The following is a 26,504-nucleotide window of genomic DNA, read 5'->3' on the forward strand; positions in this document are numbered from 1 at the left end:
AGACAGACAATATTAACATTTAATAGACTGAACAGTTGGCCTTTCATTTTCAATTGGCAAATAGTTCTCCATAACTTATTAATATTTTATCTGCAGACTCGACACACAATATAATCAATTTCAAAATAGCTCAGTCTTTTAAAAAAAAATTAAGTGGGAAAAAAGGAACACCATCGTTCTTTTCGCAAGCAATAAAAGCTTTCTTTTTCACTGCCTGAAGTCTTTCAAATTTAATCAAGTTCTGTTGCAATGTATACCAATGAACATCAGTGTCTTTTCATATATCTTATGCAAACTTGAGAGACCGATGCTTTTTGTAGAGGATTTGACATAGGCCTATTTCTCTTTTCTTGACTGCATACATGCACTTAAAGGAATGCTTACTACCTTCTCTTAGGATCTATAAATCGTATGACGTTATGATAAATCACCTCTCCGAAGCAGTTTTTTTCTTGATGAGGACCACTTAGAAACCCCCACCCCAAATGCTGAAAAAGAGCAATTACAATAACATACCGGTATCAACCTCTGGTCTAACTCTTATGCTCTATGCTTTACTACAGAATCTGCAATGTTCCCTGGGAATGAGGTACCCAGTGGGAACTGAAACCCCTGACATTTTGTAGCCAATAAATTTAGACCAATTTCATTTCAGACCAGCATGAGCCCCACTGTCAAGCATTCTCCTGAACATGTACACAAAGAAAAATACACAACCCTATACCAACACTAGCCTATTACTGTGTTTGGATGACTCTGCAAGGGTTTGAAAGCAAATTTGGCTTGAAAACAAAACAATGGACAGAGATAGAAAAAGAGCAGAGGCACTCAAGATGATAACCATGAAATTTCTTTCCTTCATATCCATTCTGAGAACATTTAAAAGCAGATTATTTTCATACCTAATCTTATTACTATCCGTAAGTCCAAACCATTCTTAAAAGCTCAATACCGGTAGGTGTGTGTTCATGATGCATACACTGGCAATGTTACACTCCTGTAAAGGGGAAGTTAACCAAAGCAGACATCCATTCCACCATGGGGCAATGCTACCATATTAATTACATGTACATGCAACTGAAGGCAGTCATTCACAAATTTTAAGTTGCCATTTGTAATACCTTTTTTCAACCTTGTTCCCCAGGCAACAATCCTTCTGGTTTCATTCATCCTCTTTTGTTAGTCTACTCTACCCAATGCTCTCACCAGTATTTTGAGTACAGATTAACAAGCTGTCTAAACACAGACTGTTTTTCAGGTGTGGACAAACACTTCATTGATTTGGACTCCATCAAATCCATAGCACAGCACAATGCTTCTTATTTTGTTGAACCACCTGGCCTTAATTTGTTCTCTTTGATCCAATTTACTTTCAACTCTTTCCAATTTAAAAAAAAACTAAAAAAAAGCCCTTCCATATTTTCACACCATTTAAAAAACTAATTGCTCTCACAACCACAGCACTTAGCCGTTGTGATGAAGCTATGATTTGTAGACATTTTTGAGTGAATTAATTAAAACAACCTGTCAAAACAACCATTTAGTGCAGAAAATGTGCAATGCCATTTTCAAATGATAATTTTTATTTCAATGAAACGAGCATACAAGACAATGGTTGGGTTAGAGAACAACTCTCGATGAACAGATCAAGCTGAAGTATGACAGAATGCTGGCAAAAGATGGAGGCAAGGTGTGTACAACCATGGACAGAAGGTTAATGACCTCGGTCTCCCGTACACCTAACCAGGCTCACATGCTGTCAGGACCATTATGCATACGGTACATGGTGCATTTGTGGTGCATTGTATGCATGTACAATGTGAGTCCACTCTCAGTTGTATAGTGGGTTTCAACAGCAACTACTGTAGTGGATTCACAAACTCTAGGTTCTGTGTGTGTAAAGAGATATTGACAATCTGAGAATGAATGATTTTTTGCTTTTATCAAAATTCAGGTTGCAAGGATTGGTAGATTCTGAAAATCAACAAAAGGACTTGCTGGACTTGAAATGTTATGTGCAAAGGATATGTGATGGGTTTGGATTTCAGCAGATTTCAGCAGCACAAGACTCCTACAGGTAGTTAAATATGAAAATCCTACAGGTAGTTAAATATGAAAATGACTTGTCTTGGGTTAAAAGTTAAGTTTTGCCAAGGTTGAACAGGGACCTACCAGTTAACGATGGGCTGCTGATGTGGAATCATAATAAGAGGAGGGAGTGACACTGAAAAGTGCATTTACCTGTAGTGTTGGCTGGCTGTTTTCAGCCTCTTGCACACTGGGAGTATTCATTCAGATCCTATTATCTTCACACCCACAGCATGTTAAGCTTGAATCTTGGGATGAATGGGGAAAAAGGGCCAATACCAATGATAACCCAGCAAGCTGAGTCACACCAGGCAGACTAGCATGTATCATGCAGGCTGCTAACACTCAACAGCTGGTTTCCACAAAAACCACAGGTGTCTTTGTTTGCATGTTTGCATTGTTTGCAGCTTCTTAGAAAAATGAGGCAACAAAATAAAGCCAATGCCACAACAAGATCCTCATAAAGGGGACTTGGTCTCCCTCACTCTGTTTTGAAAGGAAGTGCATGAATGCAGCATGGACATGTACAGGATGCTAGCTTACAAAATGCTTTGCTATCAAAAAGTAAAGCCACATCAAATGATGAACTGGAATGAGCTCAGAAGGGGTGGAGTTGATGAGTCCCATAGTTCCAGCTTAAAGGTATACATACATCTGACCTTAACATAAACACACCTACAATGTAAAATACTTCTGCAGGTTTGTATGCAATGTCTATTCTGAATAGTACTGTGTCACTCGCAGAAAATCCAGGAAATAACAGTGACAGGTTTTTTAAAACAAATTGAAACTGAGGGCATTCCTTAAAGCAGTTTGTTGTTTACTAATCATGAGTAGCCACGGTAGCACCTATTAATTTATGCAGATGTACAGTCTCTTCAAAATCCAAAATTCATTCAAGGAATAGCGGGGCCTATCTAGTCAGGCTGAGCATATGCCTAGTGGGCTTTTTATCCATTTATTCTAGAAAGGTAAGTTTACCTGGCGCATTCGGTGAGTTGGTGGCACACGAGTACCTCTCTGATGCATTGTATCCATTAAAACTGGCGTCTTTGGATTGGACGTCATAGCATCAGGGCTATGCAAGTGGTACAGATCACAATGCCCACTGTGTGAGCACACCCAACTATCTTTAGAAATTGGTATTTCAAAAGGGAGTGTCCATGGCCGAGTTGGAGTGAAACACATCGATGTCAAAGGAGTCAACTGGAATGATGTCTGAAGCACAGCTGATCACTCTGTTCACCAGGTTTTGCACTTTCTCATTGGTACAAGTACATCAAACTTGCAGAGTGAATACAAAGTTACATTATCAAATCTCTGCATTCATATCACATGACAAGATGACAAGTTTGAAACCACATCAATAGCCTCTATGTGGTTGAGTGTGTACCCAGAATGCTCCAGTCGATCCTCACACACAGTTGATGAAATAAAACTAAACTTCCCTGCTGATGGTGCATGTTCTTGCCATCAACTAGTGGCCCATGAATAAATAACAGGAACAACACTTTCACACAGGTCAAGAATACTTGGCTACAGATTCTTATAAGTGAAGATACTTTTACATGCAGAGCTGTCCCCTTAGGTACACCAAGTGTACAGCAAAAACTCAGTAGTCTGTCCTGTTCGGATCTGAGTCACACCCTCCTTCAGTGGCCAAGTAAGTAGTGAGTGAGGAAAAACCAGGGTTGAACAAGACCTCCCATTTCTCCCCATGGAGTGATATATGGACTGCCATCAACAGGGCTATAATCAATGAATTTCGCACCTGTCAATCAGAGCTGACAGGCCCACACACTTCAACTGACAAAGCCCATTGTGTTTGCTTTTAACAAGGTGGGAAAAAAACTGGGCCAAGCAATAAACCTCAAGACAACAAGGGAATTATTAAGAGACAAAACTGCCTCAACTTCATTTCACATATCACTAGGATCCTGTAAAGTATTTGGTCATACACAAAGGTGTCATAAACCCAAGGGGCCGGCAGGACAAACCCACAAGTTGGTCAGTCTCTTGCATGGTCAGATATTCTTTGGCCAGAGACTGGCAGATGTTAAGTCATTCTCTCTGTACCAGATACCGCGATAGTCTGTCTTTACAACTTCAGTACAGAGGTTGTTTTGTGTTTTCTTGTGAGCCGACCCAGAAGTTACCACAATCTCTTGTACTTATGGGACAGGCACGTTTCCTGTTTCAAAATAACAAGTGTTTTGGCACACCACAATAATTGCCAAGAATTCAGAAAATTGTTACAAGCTGGTGAAGTGCCAATGTATAAGTGGGAATAGTGCAAATATCGGAAACATCTAATACTTTTTCTCATGGATAGAACTTTTTTTCCCTTCCTTTTTTAATGTAAACATGTCAGATCGATTTGATATTTCTATTTCAGCTAGCCTACATGCACCAGTAGTTCTATGGCAAGTTGGAGGAATAAGACATTCCTTGTAACTAGAAATAGACTGACATCCTGTCAAACACCTTCTATGACAATGAAACGAACAAATCCCTTCACAGAAGTGGTTCCAGAACTTGAATATTTTTTTTATCCAGGTAAGAGAGTATTAGAACATACAAAACAATACTAGAAATATAAGTTATAACCAATGTCTCCTGTAAAAGACCCTAAAAAGATTTTGATGGAAGAAAAAAACAACAGCTTTGTCTTCTTGGTCCTTAAAGAGGTTTTATCTGAACAATTAAACCATAGCTGCCAGATGGCTCCCCACTCAACTCTTGGAGTGTTTTCACAAGCACTAATCAGTATTGATTCAACCCTTATTATCATAAGCTTTGTGTAATTACAATTTAATTATCTGGATACCCTAGTGTTATGTAACAAGCAGGGCTTGCTAGTTTAGGCTGGCTTTGATTGTGTGCAGTGGGAACCATTAGTGGCTGTATACCAACAGGTCAGGCCATGGACCTTCCAGTCAAAGCACACAGGAAAGGTTTGTGACCAGGCTATAGGTAGAAGCATCATAAGAATACAGCAAAGGATTTGGTTCTTGTAAAGGAAGTTTGCTGAGCATCATTAGTACAGCTTCCAGTGCAATTTGGCTCACTATTTGTTACCAATAGACCTAAGAATCAGATCATTTGTCTTTTGAAGAAGCAAAGAATCTATAACCTCATTATCTCAGAACAGGCAAGATGATGGCTTGCTTTTGATAATCCATTTGCAAGTTGGTTAGCTGCTTTAAGCATGCAATTTAGGCTTCAATAATCCTTTCTATTTGGTTTGAAAGGTGACAGGTGAAAGGTGAGTAACAACTTGAAGAGGTGCACCTCAGGGATATCTGCTGTAAAGTGTGAGAGAGAATTTACCCGGGCTGAAATTGATCAGACAAGAACTTTTGGCCAGGATTTATTAAACAGGATTAAGGATTTAAAATCTCTCATCATTGGGCCTTGTATTCATGTTGAAAAAAATATGGAGACCATATCAGGTCCCTACCTGCTTTTCTTGATTTTATACAGCATATTCTTCTGGGGTTTTCATCCTACCACAAAATCTGTAACTTCTTCTCATTGTCTCCTCTGTACAGGTTTCTTCAGGCTAACAAGCCACAGTGCCTAGGGCACTTTCTAAGAATCGGTGGTTCCATTACCAGAAATACCTAACAATAATATAAATCAAAGCTCGAAATCATAGAAAAATCTCAGAGTCAGCAGGTTTTACTGACAAGGGCAATGGTCCAGCGTGGCTATCAACACCTCCCTGACCAACTCCAGCCTGGAGATGATCATCAAACAAGCTCTTGTCTCGCTTCACCTGCATCAAAAGAAAGATAATCCCCGCAAGTCAATCTCATCCACTTCCAGCCCAGGAACATCTGTAATCCAGTCTCGTCTTGCTGAGCAAAGACCACCGCCGTCTGCTAACTGCAAACCCTTCTCCCCCCCCCACCCACCCCCATGACGACACAGACAAGAATCATCCCTGGCTTAGCTCTCCTCCTAATGGCACAGTGGTTCAAGTTCGGGGGAGGGGGGGATGTGGTATATCCCCTTTCTCGCGCCGTTCACACTTTGCAGTTCAATACCAATTTTGCTAATGCAAATAGCCTCGGGGGCGGAGGATTGCCCTGTTGGAGCTAGAGTCACCTCTATCTGAAACCAGAGATGCATCCCTGAAATTCTAGCCAATACCGACACTTAGAATAGACAGTGGCACATTATCTGCAGTCAATGAGCGGCAACTCTGAATCATCACTACAACCTTCTCTTTAATCATCAGGGGCTCACATCCGGTTCAATACAAATATATTAATAATTTCCAATATGTTAATTCCATAATAAATCAACGTCTGATGAATTCCTCCGAGTAATTAATTATTTGATAGGGAAAGACCCAAAACACACGACATACAAAAACAGAAACCAACAACCTACATGTACCTTGAAGAAGTGGACTTAATAAATAAGATCAATATTTTAACTGACTGTCTCTGCTCTATTCATTAATCAAGTTTATAATATGGTTTACATCGAATTTCTGCTCTCTCCGAATGATCTTTCTCAGAGGATTCACTCAGAGGAGAAATATGTGAATGGAAAGCTTTCCCAGAGTTCATGCCAGAATGGACACTAAATTCATTTGCTTTTGATTTCATGTATAAGGTTAGCCTGGTTAGATGGGCTCAAGTTGAAACATTAGCCATCTGACTCGGGTAACAAATTGAACCAACACCGAGCTCACCTCCAAGAGAGAGTAATAAACTCGCATAAATCTCTAAAGTGAAATCATGTATCAGATGGCAATATGGATTACCGGCTATCACATTGTATTACTTCCACCTGTCCTGGGTACTCAAGACAGAGTGGCAGAAGGAAGACAGAGAGCAGAAATAGTACCAGTAAATACCAAATATATCATACACTCTGTGAGCATCAGAGAGGATTTGGGAGTTGCTTTGTGCTTCTGAAGGCTCATGTTGCGATCAAATAAAAACAGGACGTCTGTGGAGACCGCACTCAAGAGCACGTGAATCTTCTGGTGCAGTTTTGTCCTTTTGTCTCACTTTAGCAAAATCATTCAGGAATTTTCGACCCTAATTTCATGATTTCGGGTACCACGGTCATGAAGTTACTTGTTGGAGCAATAAGAACTGAGCCCCCTGGTAAGCAGTTGGTCCCCCATTAGCGAAAATCATAAGCTTCAAAATTATGTTTTGTTCTCATGATGTGCCTGCAGCTGGTACCATGGTCCCCCAGTGCGGGAAGCTGGCAACAGGGCTGGAGCAACGTCTGTCATGACTGGATAGGAATGATGGTCTGTCTTAATCTCAGAAAAAAAAAAAACAATTACCATCCAGCCGAATTTTAACAAGACCTACATGCATCAGTATTCAGCATCTTGAGCAAGTGGTAGTATGAGCCTGAGTGACCTTATAGGATCAATACCTGCTGAACAAATTCAATTGAATGGACAGAGTGTTGACTGGGTTTAACACAAGAAGAAGCCCTCTACCGCACCAGTCCTTACTCAGTGAACAGAGTCTCCACAAGGGTTTTAAGCATCATGAGAGAAGTAGCACTATAGCCTGAGCCCTGAGTCAGACCAGACAGATCAGTGAAGGCATGCTTGCATAATGCAATTCAGGGCTAGTGAGCAAAGAGACAAATGTATCTGGAAGGATACGGCAGGGGGAACGCACGACCCAAGGTTAACACGATTTCATCGCCGCTGATCATCCTCGCTCTGGCGATAACACGGATAAGGAATTGAATACCACACACGGCGCAGCACACAGACAACATCCCGACCCACACCGCCAATCATATCAGTTTCATTACACACAATGCAATGATTCAAGAGGCTTTAAGATGGATGAAAACATGGCTACTGCTATTATGGATATGACGGGCAATGTCAACACACACACAGACACTTTTCTAAGGCAAGTGTGGCAATCCAATACAAGCCTAATGTCTCATCCTACAATTTGATTTTTTGTAACCCTAACTCCTTTTGAAGGATGCCGCCTCTCGCCATGAAAGCCTTTCAAGCCAAGCAACATCAGTAGATCCAATAGTCAGTATCCATTTCAACAACTCTACCCAAGGACAAACTAATGCACTGCAATGACCTCTGTACAAACCTGTAGAGATTCCTGCTCCTGTTTTCAGCAATATTCAATGTCTTGTAAAGAACAACCCCCTGTACAGGCAGCACTAAAGTAACCCTTTATTCTATTCAAAGGAGCTCTGTATACCCACATTGCTCTTTTCTATCAAGTTTTCAGGTTTTAATTTTGGAATAAAGGCTTTTCTATTGGGCCAATTGGAATCAATGAGTCCCTGGTGGGCAAGCCTGCTGCTTTGCCATTGTTCAGTGTGATTGATCTACCATAGCCACACTGTGACAATTTGTACTCAAGCATTAAATTGACAGAGTTCTTTGGTACCTTTCAAATCTAGCTAGGTACGAGAAACCCATTAAAAAAAGTGAAAGAAAACCACCACAAATCCCATAAGTTTTGTAGTGCAGCAGTTATGGGTGGCCAGCTAAGTACGACATATCCCTGAAACCAGTTGATTTTTCCCCCTGTTGTGACTGGTTTCTGCCCATTAACCCCATTCAAGCTCACCATTAATCCAAGCTATGTGTGAGCCCTGGTCCTTGTCTAACCCTGTTGTCACTGAGGACAGTGGCTTTTTAGTAAAGCCCTTCTTTTGTGCTTACTGAAAAGCCCAACTACAGTCAAGCGTGTATCACTATCATGGACAATACCCATGCCTGGTCATTCCCTGCTGTGATAGGCTATCAATCCACTGCATGAGACACTTTTGTCTTTACTCCTCTGGGCCAGAGGTCAGAGCCTCTGGCTGGAATTACCCCCTCTCACAATTATTATTCTGTCCAGCATTGTTTTCCCTGTAAATTTGAGCAAAATGGGATATTCGGGTGGACATCAAAGTCTGTCAAACATTAAAACCCAGACTTAAGATCAAAGAGTTTTCTAGTTGAATGAGCACTAAAGGGAATATTTGCAAATTTATGAGAAGACCACCAACTGAGATTTTAACACCGGCTACATATCCATGTCTTGTCCAACTAACAGCAATCCATCACAAAGCAGGCATGATTTAGTTAGTGCTTTCAAAATGTTGTATCCATAGTTCTTTTCGATAATTTTCCAAAGAACTCAACTGTTGCTCTATGGACGAGGAAACTTAGTCAGCCGTTTAAACTTGATGCACACTAGACTCACCCAGGAAGTTATACGTGTAGTTTTCAAGTCCTGAACAAGTTTTTGTGACTGACCATCATTTAACATTTCAGCCAGTTTATTTTTTGTTGGAGTTATTATGTTATTCACCAACATTTTGTTGGAACTCCATGTACAGGTGAGGAATTATAAACAAATGCACATCAAGATATTTGACTGTGTAAACACCAATAGTCAGTACAAACATTTTAGCGAGGAGAAACCACTAATCCTGAGCTTTTAAGAAGGCAAATTTCTTTTCAGTGCTTTATCCAAAGACAAAAAGTTTCATTAAAATGTAATTAGTCCGATGTGATCCTCTTATGTCTTAAGTCATGTCTGTACTCGACAGTTTTTGTCCAAGGGTTTTAACGAGCCAATGGTAGAACGAAAAATGGTTAAATACGACCACTCTCTGCATTTGGAATTTCCACCAGGGAAAATTTTACCGAGTCCACAGGAGAAGTGACCAAGCTGTCGATACAATGACTTACGAGGGCATTTTGCATGATCTTTCGTCTGCATTTGTTTTTGTTCTTGCAGTCCATCATCTGGAAATGGTGTACTCGTAACATCAGTTAGTCTTCCAATTGTATGAATAATAATTTCTGCCATGATTGGAAAAAAGAAAAAAAAGCACTGGAAGTACTTGCCACATGCCACACCACGGCAAAATATGGAAATGTGAATGCGCAGCTCCCCTGCAAGAAGCATGTCCACAATGGACTTTCAATCCCGGGAAAAGTGATCTGCAACACTTTCTTGGACAGAAGATTGCTGATAAAAATGACCGCATGACTCCGTAAGAGTAACCAAGGAAAACTTCCTGGGATGTCCGTCATAGACTTAAATGGGAGAGTAACCACCATCTCACTAAGTTTGACCAAAAAAGTCCAGTGCAAACAGGGCTTTATGTGTACTCAACAGTCCAAAATGGTGAAGAGCCACAGATATCGAGGGAGACTGATTTCACTGCTGATCACACTGTAATAATATCTATAGTTACGAAAGTCTCAGGTTCAATTCCACATGTATTTGTACTGCCTTCCTCATCAAGATGACCAAAACGAATGACTAAGAGTCATTACACAGCAGTTCACCTTGTTATAAAAATTAGTCAAATTTAGCCGTGGCCCAATATGCAAGGCTGAATGATTCATTCACTCAAGATCTAGTTCTCTCTTTACTTAGGTGGCTGGACGTAGGCCTCGTTGTGCTCATTAAGTGCTATGACCACCGCATCACCACTTCAATGCCCACCAGATGGAAGCCCAGTAGTTGCTTTCCATTGTTTGCCAACAGGCGGCCCATTCTTTGCAGAAATTGTGATAAATGTTCAAAAAGCCCTCAAGATTATGGAAATCTGTGCAATTTATAATACCAGGCATGGTGCTAAAAGCCATCAAGTTGGCAATATGCTTCAGTTCAATTGAACCCGGGGTAAATTTCACCTAAAAATGGAGATGGGTATTTGAAGTTCCCAGAGGCACAGGATTCCCACTGTTGGGGCGGGGTGAGTGGAAGAACAGGACCTGACAGTGGGAGGCTTGAGTCCAATTATTTTTTATAGTTTTCTTTTCTTTGTTTTCCAAAATTTAGTGGTGAAATGGTGACGGGGGGGCTAAAGATTTTTGGGGGAGGGGGATGCACTGTACCCCCTCTCCCTGCTAAGCTGCGCTGACACTTCTCAGAGTCCAATAGATACTTGCAGTCCAATGATCCAATGATATTTTAGGGGGTTCACAATGTGTCTGTTTCAGTTCTTCTTTGAATACGTAGTAAGTGATGTTTGTGAGACAAAAAGTGAAAATGGAAAAACCCTAATTTTAAATCAAATAAAGTACTTTCCAACTGTAAGTGGGTATTATTCTGGCAAACTGCAGGAAAAGAAACCAGAATTGCCCTTTTTCTTCATTACATCATGAAATGCAAGGTTGGAAACAGCTATTATCCCAGCTTCAGAATTCTGAAAATGTAATCAAGGGACCAGAATTTGCAGTGTGTTTCAGACTGCTTTTAAAAGTGAGGCATTCAAACTCTTATCAACTCCTTGCAATTTAGTCAATCATAAAAAATCAATAGCTGTAACAACTACCTGATAGTTCCAATTTTCAATCTGTCCAACTTACCAGAGGGTGGTGGTCAGGAAGACTTCGTAGATACAGATCCATGATTTTAAGAAAATGATCCTGAACACAATTAGTACATCGAAGACACACAGAAAAACGCTCCAGCAATTTTTCTCCTTACATTTCAAGAGCTGATTTTTGTATGAGTAACTTCCAGAAAGGTGTTTGATGATGTCAAATGCATACAATTTAAATATGTATTATAATTTCACTGGTGATGACGGTGCTTTGCTCAATTCCTGGTACATGTAAAAATATCACTTTTTGAAGAAAAGCAAATCGCCTAAGCACGCACACCCAGGATTGTGGTGAAATCGTTGCCTGGTGACTATAAGCAAATCTTACTAGAAGATGTTATGCGGTATCCTCATCCTACATTAACAAGGGCATCAAAGTTGGACTGACAAAAAAACACAGTGTCAAAGCACGGCAAACCATCATGAGACAAGGTACTGCATCTTAGCTGTGCCGCTAGCGGCCTCGACTGTCCTGCCAACAACATCCAGTAGCTTTTTGCCTCATCCTCTCAAGGAAACCCACCAGGTCTCTCCAGGTTGGCTCCAGAGCCGTGATGCCTATCTGTCCTATCTCCTCCCCACATCATCAATGCTGTCTCCATGCCTCTATTGGTCTGCACAAACTACTATTGTCAGCAATTACAACTTAGCTCTTTTCTCAGATGCACACTGAAGCATGAGGAAATGTCGGGCTGCTCCACTGTGTCGGCACTGTAGTTGCAACTCCTGACTACAGCCAGTGGTTGCAATGCATTCATCACAACAGTGTATTAATCTTAATCATAATTGTGTAATTTCTGCACATCAATTAAATATATCTGAATGCCTCCTTCCTTCGAACAGCTGTCAATCCAATGTACACAGAGAGATACCAACAGCGTGACTACCATTTACCACAGCTTACTGCCCCTCTGAGAAGTTTGGTCCACCCCTTTCAACAGTGCTGTGATATAATGGTTGCTTCCACATGATTTCATTGGCTGCCCTCCGTGCTGCAAACTGTGCATGTGTGGGTGAGCTTGTGTGTGTTATTGAAAAGGACAACAGTATCAAGACCTATAGAGGAACAATTTTAATTCTGCCCTAAGCAGCGGGGATTGATGCTGCCATCAAAGTGGGTAGCTATCCAATCTAGCCAGGAAACGCTCAACAATAAAGGTGCGGGGACAAGACAAATGATAGGTGCTAGGTAGGAAATGCCTGGCAATATTGACGCAATGAAAGACTAATGTCTTCAGCACTAATAAGGGAGGACACTGCTGCAAGACTTGGCCAAACCGGGAAAAAAGATACTAGAGTAGACAAACAGAGTTTGGGAGCTTGTAATTATCAAGCAGCCATAATCAACAAGAGACTGTGGACACTGTGGCTAAGAAGTCACATTTGTGCTCATGCCTTCCATAAAATCTCAGCAGTATCCTGATGATGGAATAGTGTTATGAATACCGATATCAAAACTGAGCGCATGACAATAAATAATGAACACTTTAAAAAAAGTAAAGTGTTTGAGAATAACCTTCACAAGTCCAAAGCATCAAATTTTAATTTGATGTTTCCCACATCCCGGGAAGTTACAGTTGCAGAATGGTAAAACAGAAAAAAAATGAACAGGTTTGTGCATAACATGAAATAATAAAAACAGCCTTTGTGATATTAAAAAGCTTTAATTTTGAGAAACCAACATGACCTGGGCCTAAGACTGAATTTAGATTTAAAATAAATTGTAGATCTACATGCATCATGAATATTACAATCACTACTGTAAACAAAAAGGCATTATCATGTGCTTGTATGCTCTTCTTCTGCAGACATGTTATTTAAATGCAGGCCTCACTAAAGTAGTTATACTTAGGAAAAACAGTTGTGGATTCCTGAATTTTGTTTTTATAGCAAATGCATCAGCAATGACCGTGAGTATCAAATTTATAGGAGAAGCCTTGTGGATTCCAAGGTGACACACAGAAATGACTGTGTGTTCTAGGGCACTCTAATTATGTCTAAAATTACCACAGACAAATCATTAGTGGGCAATACCCAACACACAAAGCACACAGCACTAAGTGGTGCACTGTGTGGCAAGGCCAAACATTTTCTCAACTGAATCAAACACACGGACTACACACTGTTCAGTTCTGTTTGATGACTTTGTTTTCTGTGTTGTCTAAACACATTGTTTTGCAATTTTTATACCCACTAACCCAAATTTATTTCTTTAAACAGGGCGCAAAACTTAAAGGAGGGGCGGCAAACTTAAAGCACTAAGAAATGGACGGCTGAACTTAAGTCTTGAAGTCCAAAAGCTTGGTTCCATAACGACGTAAGAAATGCAGAGGGCAATGCAATCAAGATGCAAACTACAATGCGGACATATGGCAACACGCCAAACGATTGTATCACCGACAACGCCAACACAAACCAGCCTGCAAACAATTGGCAAAACTGAGCCAGGTTCAACTTTGCCGACTGTTTGCGTCGAGTAGCCATGGTATCCCCACACAAACACACATGCTGGCATGACCAGGGTGCAACAATGTCCCTCTCACTTAGCACCATGAATTTTGCCCATTTTTCTCCTTCATGCATAAATATTACAACCTTATGATCAACTAAATAGCTGACCATCAACAAAATACATGAAACTGGAGTACATGTACATATTTGGCATCAACAAGGTAAAGTCAATCTAAAAGGGTATTTTCCAAAAAAAATCACTGAGTTTCTGAAGCCACTCTGTTTCAATTTTGGGTGGAATTATGTCATGCACCGTCTCTTCCGTTTGTGTCTGTCTTTTCAGGTCTTGCTGGCCATCTGTTTTACAAATGACCAAATGAAAACCAGGCATAAGAATCATCCATCTACAAAAGTCTACTTCAAACAACCATCTGACATGTGTACATGTATATGGGTATGCAAGTGTCATGATTTCCTGTGCCAGCCAATCGCAGCCACTGGTCAAGAACAATATTAATGTCCAAGGCTGTTGATTGGTCAACCAGGTGACACTAACATCTTAGATGGAAACTCAGTGAATGGTCATGCATATCCAATGTCTCGAGATGTTTTTCAATAGAAACTTGTCACATTTGACTTTTTATTATCATCTAGGCCAACACGAGATTGGAAAAACTACTACATTGTAAAAGCAATGTTACAATTCAAAGACTTCAAAGAAACTACTGCTATGCTTTATGTAACAGTTAAAAAAGCACTTCATATTGCCCGGCAGCCATCTCTAATAAATTACCAATTCAATTTATATTTACCTTTATATCATTCAAAACAATCTTTCCAAAGGACAAGTAGGTAACCATACATTAGAACCGAAGGGAAAAAGGTACATGTACATGTACTCTGGCAAGGCAGGAACATGTCAATAACACATGTTGGAAATACACAAAAGGACAAGCACTTCTATGTGATTGACCTCGACAGAACAGCAATTAATCAAATACTCAAGAATTTTATAAACTATGACATTTCTCCCCATCCCAATGCACTACACCATCGACAAAATACGGAAAAAAGTGCTTTGATATTGTTGGGTACATCTCTTTATTACAGTCATGCATTGATTTACCAGTTTGTCAATTTTCTCCAGAATGGTGTGCTTAAAAAGGACTATTTTTAGTTATAAGTTAATATTTCAAATGCATTTGTCACTAAATTCTTTGATAGAACTGTAAGGTGTTCCATTCGTGCGTTCAGAAACAACAAGCATCCGTCCAGAGTTCAAGGCATTAGTTTGACTTGGGTTCCTGGCCAACGCAGGCATGAGCTCAGCTTGTGTTTTCCAATAAATCTTCTAGAGTTCATTAACTTGGCGATCGTTAAGTCCCCAGCAACCGAGACTACTGCCTGTAGTTAGGCACTATCTAGGTCGTTATGTTAAATTTTCAAAGCAACTCAGGTTGAACAGTATTCCACTCCAATGTAGAAGTCAAAAAATACCTCTATCATTTTTTTGCTTTTTCCTTCCTTGCAAAAGAGAAACAAATTAACATTTAAGCTTCAGTATGTAATTATACGTTTTCCATTTATTCATTCAAAACTAAAATGAATTTCCCAAACTCTGCCAACATATTTCCTTTGGTATTGCAAGCTAATGATATACGCGGTATCATTTGTTTTTAGGAAATAACAAAAGAAATTCATATTCCTACTCCTCAAAGCCTCAAATCAGAGAAATAAGGCATCTATGCATTTACAAGAAGCCTCATAAAGCAGATATATCTTTTGTCATATTCTGTCAAATGTTTCAAATGGTTCATCAGCTGGTTGAAGTGAAGCGTGAATACAAAATTGGAGACCAAAAAACCCAAAAGCGAATAAAGGGAATATTGAAAGAAAAAAAGAAAAGGCAAAAAAATGAAATATTAAAAGCAACCCTAAAAGACCAGGGATTCTAGGAGAAAAGAGCAGGGACAAACATCCCCTGGGGTGGAAACTGAAGCTCCCAACACATTAATCTGATTTAAGGACCAGTAATACCTGACTTTGCAAGGATGTAGCGCCCCTGACTTTGCAACACGATCTGCAGCAAGCAGACAATGGGAGGTAACTCATGCAGACCCACAAGCCACCAATCCCACAGAGAGCTTCGAGAGACTTTAATGAATCACCTCCGCCCGTTATATTTTGGAGGGGGACTTTTCCTATTCTATCCCCTGCTCCTACTAGCCCCTCGTTCAGCACTTGCTCATCTTATTGGGTGATTCTGGGCAGCATATACCCCCTCCCAAGGGGGTTTCAGTCCCCGCCTCCATCTGCCAAAGGTCACAAATGACAAAGACCTCGAAACAGCACAGAGGAAACAAAACTCTTGCACAGATGGTGTTAGGTATGATATCAAATTAATGCAAGTCTGTTTATAATATGGACATATTGTGTTGTAAATTATTTACATTGCCAAAAAATTGAGGAATTATGAGCTGATTGGTAGTGACAATGATGAACTGAACAAAGACCTTGGAACAACGGTCAAATTCTGATTCAGAAATCAAAAAGAAACCTTTCATAACAATTTTTTGGATTAACGATTTGAAAAGGATATAAAAATTTTACAGGTGTTGTGTATGAACAAAAAATAGAGACCAACAGGTTTTTCAAACCCTATGACAAATATATGAAGCCAAACGGATGGTAAAAAATATAATATCCACGTTCAGAAAGGTTTTACAGATATATGAAAGAGGAAAATAGATTTCTTGTTGGGGGGAAACTCAGCTCATTTGAGTGAAAGTAAGTAGTGCATATAACACTAGTCACCAAGCCGGAGAATCGCATCACAATGGCCATTTCATACCAACAAACCCAGGGCTCAGAGACCGTGACAAAATTAAATTCAGGGCTGGAAATTCTAGAGCACTGGGGACAAATGATACAGTGGCACACACAATGGGAACAAAACCACAGAGGAACAGAGGGGGAAATGTTGAACAAAACTGCCGCCCCGTAACTGCAATCTCAAATGGACCCTGTCTTATGTGTACGTGTGCAGGGGCTGATTGGGTTTCGGCTGGCCATATTGGCTTAGAAATAGGGGTCGCCAGACACAACAAGCCCCAGGGTCGCAAAGTCAAAGACAGCAGGAAAACAATACCTTGTAAGTCAATGTCCCTAGTGGATACAGGAAAATTAATGACAAAATACAACTTTATTGGCACTTGGCCAATTTAAAGTCGGACAGTCAGGCACAAGTGACAATCTACAATGGAAACATTTCTAGTCTGATACAAATCCACAAAAATATAGAAATCAACTTTTTAAAGACTTGAGAACGTATCTTATCCCATCATTCGAAATTGATTTCAATATCAACAATCTGAACTTTTACAATATGTGAGACATTTACTATTTTCCAACAGTCACCTGCTTTGTCTTGTCACATTCACAGTGACATCACTCTTAGTTTGACTCATGTTGTGCCATTGACCAAACAAAAACTTAAACCTCAACTGGACTCTCGGTACACAAGCCAGAACAAAAACATACTTCACAGGCCCCATCAAACCACTATTTATTTTCATTTTCTCGAGACAAACGAAACAGTTTCTGACACATTGTCAAATCTTGTTTTTTTTTCTCCTTCAGACATTCTGTCCAACTGACGACCATGCTAAAAAACGTGCATTCCGCGGGAGTTAGTCACGAAGCACGAAGGACTTCTTTCCTTTTATTTTTCAATTTCTAGAGTGGTGGATGCTTGAGATGAGTACAGCAGGGTAATGAAAATTGAAGAGCCGGAGATCTAAATGGTAACCTAATACATGCTCAGGTAGTGCAGGATAAATGGTGAGATGCAGACAACGTCAAAGGCCTCTGCCCGCTCTGGATTTTGACCCATAAACGAGGGGAAAATTCCAAGCAGCTGAGACTTTTAACATTTAAGGCTCCTGAAATTTGTCTCAATTACCACAGATAGGCGTATATATGGTACTTTTAGCAAACATTCATGCATCAAAAACATGTCTCCACCAAAAAACTACTTTCATCACTACAATATAGTTTTCTCCATGTGATTTCATACCACACCAAGTTTTCCATCAGTGCTTTTTCAATACAATAAGAATGATCAAAAAGGAAGAATTTTGGCAGAGGTGTCAACCAAATCCCTTTCTTAGTTCCATATTTTGAAAAAAGGAGCAATGTTTTACAATGTAGGCCTACATGCAACAGTTCCTAGAATTTGATAGATGAATCAAGATCTTACATAATACAATAAATATTACTTGAAATATTGGTAAGGAAAGATAATTTTATTGACACCATTGTAGAAATTTCAAAGAATAATGTCCCCTCTATGCCCTCATATTAAATAATATCAATATATAACATACAAAATACATGTACTTCAAATCTGTTGTGGACAGTACAAATACTTCCTTCTTAAAAAGGCAAACCATTCATTCGGGAAAAACATTGATTTTAGTTAAATGGCATTCAACACTCTCTCTAAAAACACCTGCAAATCACAGGCCAGCCAGTCCAGCACCCATGTCAACTGACAAGAAGCTGAGGGCCCCAGTCTGAAGACTGATTGATTGGTACTCAGTAACAATGCCTGCTGCCTACTGGTCAGTTTGTAGAAGCCTAATATACAGGGCAGAGTGTAACAAGTTGTTCGGACATCATGGTGGAGGGGGAGGGGCTACAAGAGGTTAGAGCACCAGGGAAAGATCACATGTATTGAAAGGGAACATGTGGCAAAAAGGGGGGTATGGCATAAGGGAGGGGGGGGGAAACAATTTACTTGGTATAATCCTTTATATATAATGCCAAGGAAATGGAGGTTAGACAAGTGAAACTAATTACAGTATGAGCAGTCTTCTGAATATCAAGAGGACTGCTCAATGCAATGCAAGCAAAATTTCTGGAGGATGGATTGAGCTGTACCAAAAAATACTGGAATGCTTAATTTGTGGCCTGAGTTGTCTCGTTGCTTGAATTCTGCTGCAGATAAATGAATGTTGGGTGATTTTTGTGCCGGGCAGTGGCAACCCTTAGTAGAATACTTTCTGCGGGGTCACAACGTTTTCGTGAATTTGCCAACAGCGCTACAGGAAATCTGTTATTTTGCAGGCTGCACCTTTCAGAGCTCCTCAGACCTAAGTCATTTGAAAAAAATCAATCACAATCAGCAAAGCAAAGGCGAACTCAATCTCCGATTACTCTGATCAGCTGGCAAAATAAATATTGTTGACTTGTCACGTACATGTATATAGCCACATCTGCATTAACCTTTCATCTTACGACCAACTTGAATTATGTAGTTACTATGTAGCAATGAATCAATCCAAAAGCGTATTTAAATCATCGGCTCATATCATTAACATAATGAGCACCACCCAATACAGCTTCCGCGGACGGTTGCACCAAGGCATTCAGGATCGTCATGGTTCAGCTGATTCGCATATTTCTAAGGCTGTGTGAGGTCGCTCTTCGCCTTGATTTAGCAATGCATATGCAGGAACGTACACATGCACGTACGTACTAGGTTAGCGAGCGGCTGGTGCGCACTGCACTGCAACGAATGACGAATGCCTTGATCAAGGCTAGGTGGAGATGGGATCAGGTATCAAGGAAGGTAGTGACCACACAAGAAAATCTCAGACTTTGTCAATTTCAAATAAGACTGGCTGGTATGCGTTTATTGCCGAGTCATAAAACAAGCCATTTTCTATCCAAATGATAGTTTTTCCTGTAATGAATAACTGTAGCTGCCATGCTACTGCCAAGCTTCATTTAAGTACCATCCACATCACCAAGGCACTATAAAAGGACGTAATGGCACCAAAGGTGCCTGCAATCTGGAGACCGCAGCCAAATCATCCGTAAAAACCCACAGCGTCTTTGTTCTTAATCCCAATTTATTGGTCGGGTTACCGGGCAACGACAGGTCAAAAAGACAATGAAAATCACTCTTAGAAAGCCCCAACCATAATATGAGTCATATAAATTGCAATGAGACTGGTGGTGTCACATTTCAACAGCTCCTTATTTCAGGGTAACCCTAGCCTGAATTAATTGGAATGCACCTGAATAAAAAGGAGAGAGATGATTTGGTAAATAACAGATGACAATCTATACCCTTTTGTTTCTCCATTTCTTTTGTAAAAGTCCCAAATTTCCGGTGAAGCCACTTTAACCAAATGGAAATCTCTCAAATTTCAGAGGAACTGTGACAATCCCAAATGACCCGTCACGAAAGCAGTTGGCGTAATCTGTATACCTTTCCACATGTTCCTAATCTTTCCCACCGTGACACGTTTTGCTAAAAACTCTTGGCAGATCATTTTTGGGTGTGGAATTTCTTGCCAATTTGCTTGCTATTCCCATTGAGAAATGCTACATCAGTCATAAAAGTAAGTAGCTTCCACAAAATAATGCAAACCTCATTACAAGATGGAGAGTAACAGGAACTTAAAACAAACCCAAGGTCTCAGCAAGCCAAGACTGGGTAGCAGCCTACTTTGGCAAGGACAAGAAGTGGTATTTCTACATGTAGGATTTTGAGGTCATGGGTGTCAAGTCACAACTGAGAATTGGATGGGGTTTTGGCACTCTTATAGCCTTTTTACATGTGTGTATAAAATTAGACCCAATGTGCATTAGCACATCTCACAATATTTACGTTGGTACTGCTGATCCAAAGTTGTGAACACTGCGAACAGTTCCCACTTAACACACTGCGGATGGCGAGAAGCACGTTTTTACTCATTGTCTTCCACAATGTATGCTTCACTTTTTCTTAAATTCAATTTAATCACAAAATCATTTATTCAAGCCTCCTCAGCAACATCACAAAGACCACCTGTCATCTAAATCAGAGTTGAAGCCTCTTTTTGTTTGAATATACTGTACCCCTGTCCTTCCCTTATTGGCCTGCCTACAGCTTCCACTTATGTGAAACTTCGACACTAGAGTAAAATCACATTCAAAGAACTGGTTGACTGTCTGTAACACATCTGATGTTGACCTTCAATTGTTTCCCCTACCCTGAGTACATTCACGGAGACTCACTTCCATTTGCCATCAGGCAGCTGGCCATAGCAACAGATGATCTCATGGTTGGCTGCCCTCATTGTTTCTGCAAGGTGGCCATCTCCTTCCTCCTTATTGCTTGGCAGTGTTAGTTTGGGAGGAAGGCAGCATGTGCATGATGTAATGATGCCTCAGTGTTTGATGCTACACATTCGTTAAGCAAAATCTTGGCATAATGAATTTTGACATGTTCCCATGTGCCTTCCACAACCATTGTAATAATGGAGTAGAAATGTTAGCATTTTGCAAACTATGAGATCACGTTGCATAACATGGCTCCCAATACAAAGATGTGAAAATCATGTATTATGTACTCTAACAAGTAACAATGGAAAAGTTCAGTTATACTGGTTCTTACATATCTGAGTTTAGAAATGTCTGAAATGTTCCATGCACATGTGTTCTAATGCATGTAAGAAGAGCCAGGCAATTTTTGTTTGACACCAAAAAGTGGGCCCTGTGAAACTTAAAAATAACTAAATCAATTAACTGAATTTTTTAAAAATTCACAGAAAGGAATAAAGGTCATCAATATTAACAAAGCACAGCAAAAGAAAATTTCTAATCCAAAACAAAACAGAATTTTAAAATGTGTTTTATTGTTACCCTGTCAGTGATCATTATTAAACATAAAAACTGTTAAATTCTAAAAAATTATCAGCTCTTTCATGAATTAAACAAACCCAGGTCTACAAATGGTTGAACAGCAAATATACACATGAAAATTAGTCGGAATAAAAAACCCTCAGCAAAATGTTCGCCACCTAAAAAAAATTGTTTGAAATCACTTTTTTAGGCAACACTGGTGTACTAGCCTTTTTCAACATCTCGTATCAAACGCAGCTGATGACAATAGCATGTACATCCAACTGCTTGATTTTGCAATATTTACCAAGCGTTATCAATAGACATGACCATTGGGGGTGTTCACTCTACAATCACACTCAGCCTTAATGCACATGACACACAGGTAGCCGGTGATGCTCAACGGACCGTAAACGGAGATCATGGCTGGTTGGTCATTGCCCTCATGTCAGCCAAGGCCTTATGAAGTTTGAAGACGTATCTTGTTCCTTCAGGGTTTTCTCCACATTGTTTTTTTTTAGTTCAAGTAGTTTGGACCATGGTCAAGTGTAGTTGTATCTTGGCCTTCTGTAAATAAACTTGGGGCAACTGATTTTAAGGGGAAATCATTTTAGGTGGCCTACTTGAAAGAGCAACGGTGAAAACACATCTAAATCTTGAAAACAGTTTACTACAATTCAAACTTTGTAACATTTAACCTGCAACGCTCACTTGGATTACTTTCAAAAACTTTTAACACTATGCCATCCGGGTCAGCTCGTAAGTCTGATGCCTCATAATTCTGACGCCTCATAAGTCCAACGCCTCATAGGTCCGACAAATGCGTTTAAAAGTTCTAACAGTTTTTTCAGCCCATGGAATAGATCCAACTCGGGTCAGCTCGCAAGTCTGATGCCTCATAATTCTGACGCCTCATAAGTCCAACGCCTCATAGGTCCGACAAATGTGCTTAAAAGTTCTCACAGTTTTTTCGGCCCATGGAATAGATCCAACTCCTAAAAAAAATCTGATGCCTCGAATGTCTGACATTTTATTTGATGCTTGTTACGGGCGTATGAAGACGGCACTAGGAACAAGACTGATTCCCAGTGTCAAGTATGGTGTACCCTTGATCTAGTTATATGTACAGCTTTACTGGTTGAATATTCAAGAAAATCACTTAATCCTCCAAATTATTAGTGTGCTTTAGACAAATTTGTAAAAAAAAATGCTATCCCAGGTTTTCCAGCATATGCACCCTACCTGGTATTAATCTCTACGTACAATTATCTACATGGGCTTTCTCTATCCCTGCTGATTCGCCTATTTCTAGGTCACTGAGTAAAAGAGATTTTGTGTGCTTTCATCACTTAATGTATACGTTCATGGGCAAGTTCCATGAATCATGCGACCAGCTCTTTAAAAAGTGTCTGAATGTTTGCTGACAGAGCGTAGCCTCGTCTGCACACAAGTCAACTTTGTAACAGAACCCCAATGTTACCAGCAAGGCTGACCCTCTTAACGGGGGAAATTATACATGTCTGGGCATGACTCTGCATGTTGAGTGCATCTCGGTAAATACTTGAAGATGGGTGCTCCGGGAAGGAGATGGAATAAGGTATAGTTGGGCCGAGGATGTGGTTCTGAATCCAGTAAGCCTGATTAGAGTAGGCTCTTGACACTGGGTAGGCTTGATTAAATGCAAGCAGGAGGAGATCATGCAATATCTTGCCTTGTCTTTTGCATGTAATTTTTTTTGGGGGGGTGGTCGTGGCTTGATAATGGAATCATTTCTATTTGCTATGTTTTCAGTTTTAGTGATGGAAGATATTTTGAATTTGGAAACTCATCTTCACTTGTGCTACACTGCTCTTCACATGGAATTTCCAATCCCTGTTTAAAATACAATTATTTCATCAGATGATGCTTGAAGTAAGGTAATGGCTGCTATAAAATTCCAGCAAAAATGTGATTTTGTACCCATCAATTTGGGCGGGAGACACCAGTCCATGGGCAGAACAACACATGGAGTTGTGATTTTAATGCTGTTAACACCTCCTGCCCAACTACAATGCCTGCGGCAATCAAACCATGCAAATGCATGGAACCAGTGTCCAGAGGTGCAGGGTACCGATCCACCAGGGTAGAAGAATTGAATTTAATCAAGGCAGACCTTGGTGTCAAGTGGGGTGTGATGACAATGACAGGATGGCTGGTCTTGACTCATTCAATCTTCATTAGCAATTCCAGGTCTTTGACAAATCATGAATATTCATGCATTTGCATCCGCTCATCTGATCTTATTTTGCATATGGTTTTGCCAAATGATTGCAACCTCGTCTAATGTGCTTCAAAGAATGGCTATGAAATCATTTTGAAGTAATACTTAAAAGCAAATTTCAAATTAAAGCTACTGTGTTGAAATGAAAGCAATCAAATGGCATGAAAGCAATACAACCAATAACACTTTTTCAGTCCATTGAGCAATGGCATCTTGAAAGAAAACAGCCTTGTCTTGATATTCCTTTGACATTTCTTGTGATCCTCTTTACAACACAGAAGGATGTTTATGGAAACCATTTCTAACTGTTATAGCAGAAATTGTTAATGAGACTTGTAATTTTCTTTTATCTTAGAGTCATACAGTACGGTAAGTGACAGCAAGTGTACAGAGTACAACTTGGCAAGTCTAGCCTACAGAGTACAACTTGGCAAGTCTAACCTACAACTTCAGCATACTCATCTCCTTAACTTGTCATACCAGAAATCAATCTCATTAAAAGAGCAAATTTTGAACTTCAATGTGAAGAAAGAAAACGGGATATCATTAAGACCCAGCACTGTTCAATTTTAGTTTCTAAAGGCAAGGAAATAAGTACTTCGTATTACCATTTCAATGGGCATCCCTATCACTACATTACTAGTCTACTTCTGAGAAAAACTTTGATAAGGATTTTCAGCATTTCTTCCGAGACAATTTTCCTACACACTTAACTGGCCGGTCACACTCATCATTTTGGTCACAGTTTTGTTTGGACAGTGACAAATTTACATGTATGTGTAAATATTGCTCCAAAGCATTTTGTGTCCTGCAAATATTGGTATGTGTGAATGATATTGGAACAGAGAAACACATTCAGGTGCCTGGCAATGGCTTGACTTGTCCCACAACATTAAAAAAGTGCACAGTGTGTATATCTAGTTGGTTAACACAGCCCACTACCAACTGCCCCAATTCACATTCACATGATCAAGACAGAAGCAAAATATGCACAAATGTCACTTTAAAATGTACATATGTACTGCTGGTGTTTGAATAATTAAAAAAAGATACAACCTTTACTCCATACACCACCAGTTGAGTGATCACCTATGCCCAAAGTAACACTTGACAGATGCTTCACCTTGCACTCTATTGTCTGTAGCTACAGGGGTTGGGTCATCGGGGATGCAGGCTACCAGGACAACCCTCCAGCCCATTGGAGCCCAAGGATGATTCACTACCACAGTTTTGTAGAGCCCCCCCTCCTTTTCCTCTGTCTCTCTCCCCTCCAAATAATTGGTTCTAATCTGGAGATTGGCAGAGCTGAGATTGTCGACGGTTGATGGATGGAAGATTATTAACTTGGAAGAGGCAGCACTTGTTCCTACTTCCTCATGTTGAATCAAGAGCAAGGAGTATATAGTGGTGGTCATTTTTTTTTCCTTTTTTAACCGGCTGGTGTAAATAAACACATGTGGACTTTGAGCGAATGAACTCCATGATTGGAGACTCTCGGTTGCTATAGGAGGCAGATTTGATGGCAGTGTCATCTTGGTTTCTCTTTCATCTGCTGGTGTTGTGATTTACTATCCTCATTGATTAAACTTGCAAATCTTTTTGGTCATGGTAAATAAAACGTGTGTAATGACCAAGTGGACAGACCGACTCCATGCAGTTCATTGCAATTTTCCACCATACAATTAAAGAATGCAGCCATCAGTTAAACCTTTGTAGGAGTCTTATCAATGTGCACCAATGAAGTAGCCATATGCCGGTATGCATGTAACATTCGGTGTTATTACTGTAATTTTTTACCACATTGACATTTTTGCTGATTACCAGTGAGACTGATGCCTTACTTTATGCATTGATGTTGAATTAAAGGTAGTGTACATCATTGGTAAAATCCAGCAAATTATAATCCTGAAGTATCTCATTTGAAAGAAAGTACATAGCAGCCTCATTCAGCCTGTCAAAAATGCTGTAGTTTTCGAGAAAACAGAAGATTTTGTTCTCTTTTTTTTTACATGGTTGGCCAACTATCACATAGAGAGTTCATTCCACTTCGCACAGGACATTCTCTAACTCTAACAGGTGCCAATTTTCTTGTGTGTAGTGTTATTTAGTAGATGTTGTGGGATGCTCCATTAATAAATGGGTAAACCTACAAGCAGCTAGAAACATGCCGAAAAAAATTCACCAAAAGCACTGTAAACTGAAATGATAGAAACCTGAGTGTAAGGTGTAAAGTAGACAATAAATTGGATCAGTGTTAAATTTGATTCAGGAAAGGATTTTCTTCACGCGAAAACTTTGTGAATTCAAAATCACCCCTACAGCATAATGGTATGATCCAAATATGGTGGCTGTTTCCGAGCAGAATGGTAAAAGGGATTGTTGTCAATAAAATGTATGATTTCCACACATTAAACCTCCCGTGTTCAAGACATAGTTTCTTCTTTGCTTATAATTGTTACTAGTGAATCAACTAAGAATGGAGTTTTTAGACTTTCGTCAACGTGTAAACTGACGTTAAAGTGCAGTCATTAAGCATGATCACGAGGGCATGTGCATTATCATATAGGCCTACTCATTTCAGTTTCACAGACATGAGTCAACTGCACTCCTGGATGAAGTTTTTCCATGAACCCACAATGCTACATTGTCGAGAAAGCGCATTACTCCA

General features: G+C 39.9%; 1 protein-coding gene across 17 annotated transcripts in view; it reads right to left on the reverse strand.

The window, feature by feature from the left end:
- Nucleotides 1–26,504, reverse strand: part of LOC110980495 (uncharacterized) — a 202,728-nt gene that overhangs the window by 70,600 nt on the left and 105,624 nt on the right. Inside the window, exons 1-2 of one of the 17 annotated variants that reach the window (XM_087146396.1) lie at nt 3,070–3,772; nt 2,242–2,336 (exon numbers count right to left, since the gene is read on the reverse strand). The exons of 12 other annotated variants lie outside the window; for them this stretch is intronic. In XM_087146396.1, the coding sequence (XP_087002522.1) occupies nt 2,242–2,292 (51 nt within the window). In that variant the 5' untranslated portion in view covers nt 2,293–2,336; nt 3,070–3,772. Of the gene's footprint in view, nt 1–2,172; nt 2,192–2,241; nt 2,337–3,069; nt 3,773–11,434; nt 12,364–26,504 lie in introns of those variants that run through there. 4 more of the 17 variants (XM_087146415.1, XM_087146402.1, XM_087146390.1 and 1 more) reach the window with 4 other exon arrangements.

Source organism: Acanthaster planci, linkage group LG01 (genome assembly GCF_054643075.1).
Source record: "Acanthaster planci isolate LZ-2023a linkage group LG01, COTS_SCS, whole genome shotgun sequence".
Lineage (NCBI taxonomy): Eukaryota > Metazoa > Echinodermata > Asteroidea > Valvatida > Acanthasteridae > Acanthaster > Acanthaster planci.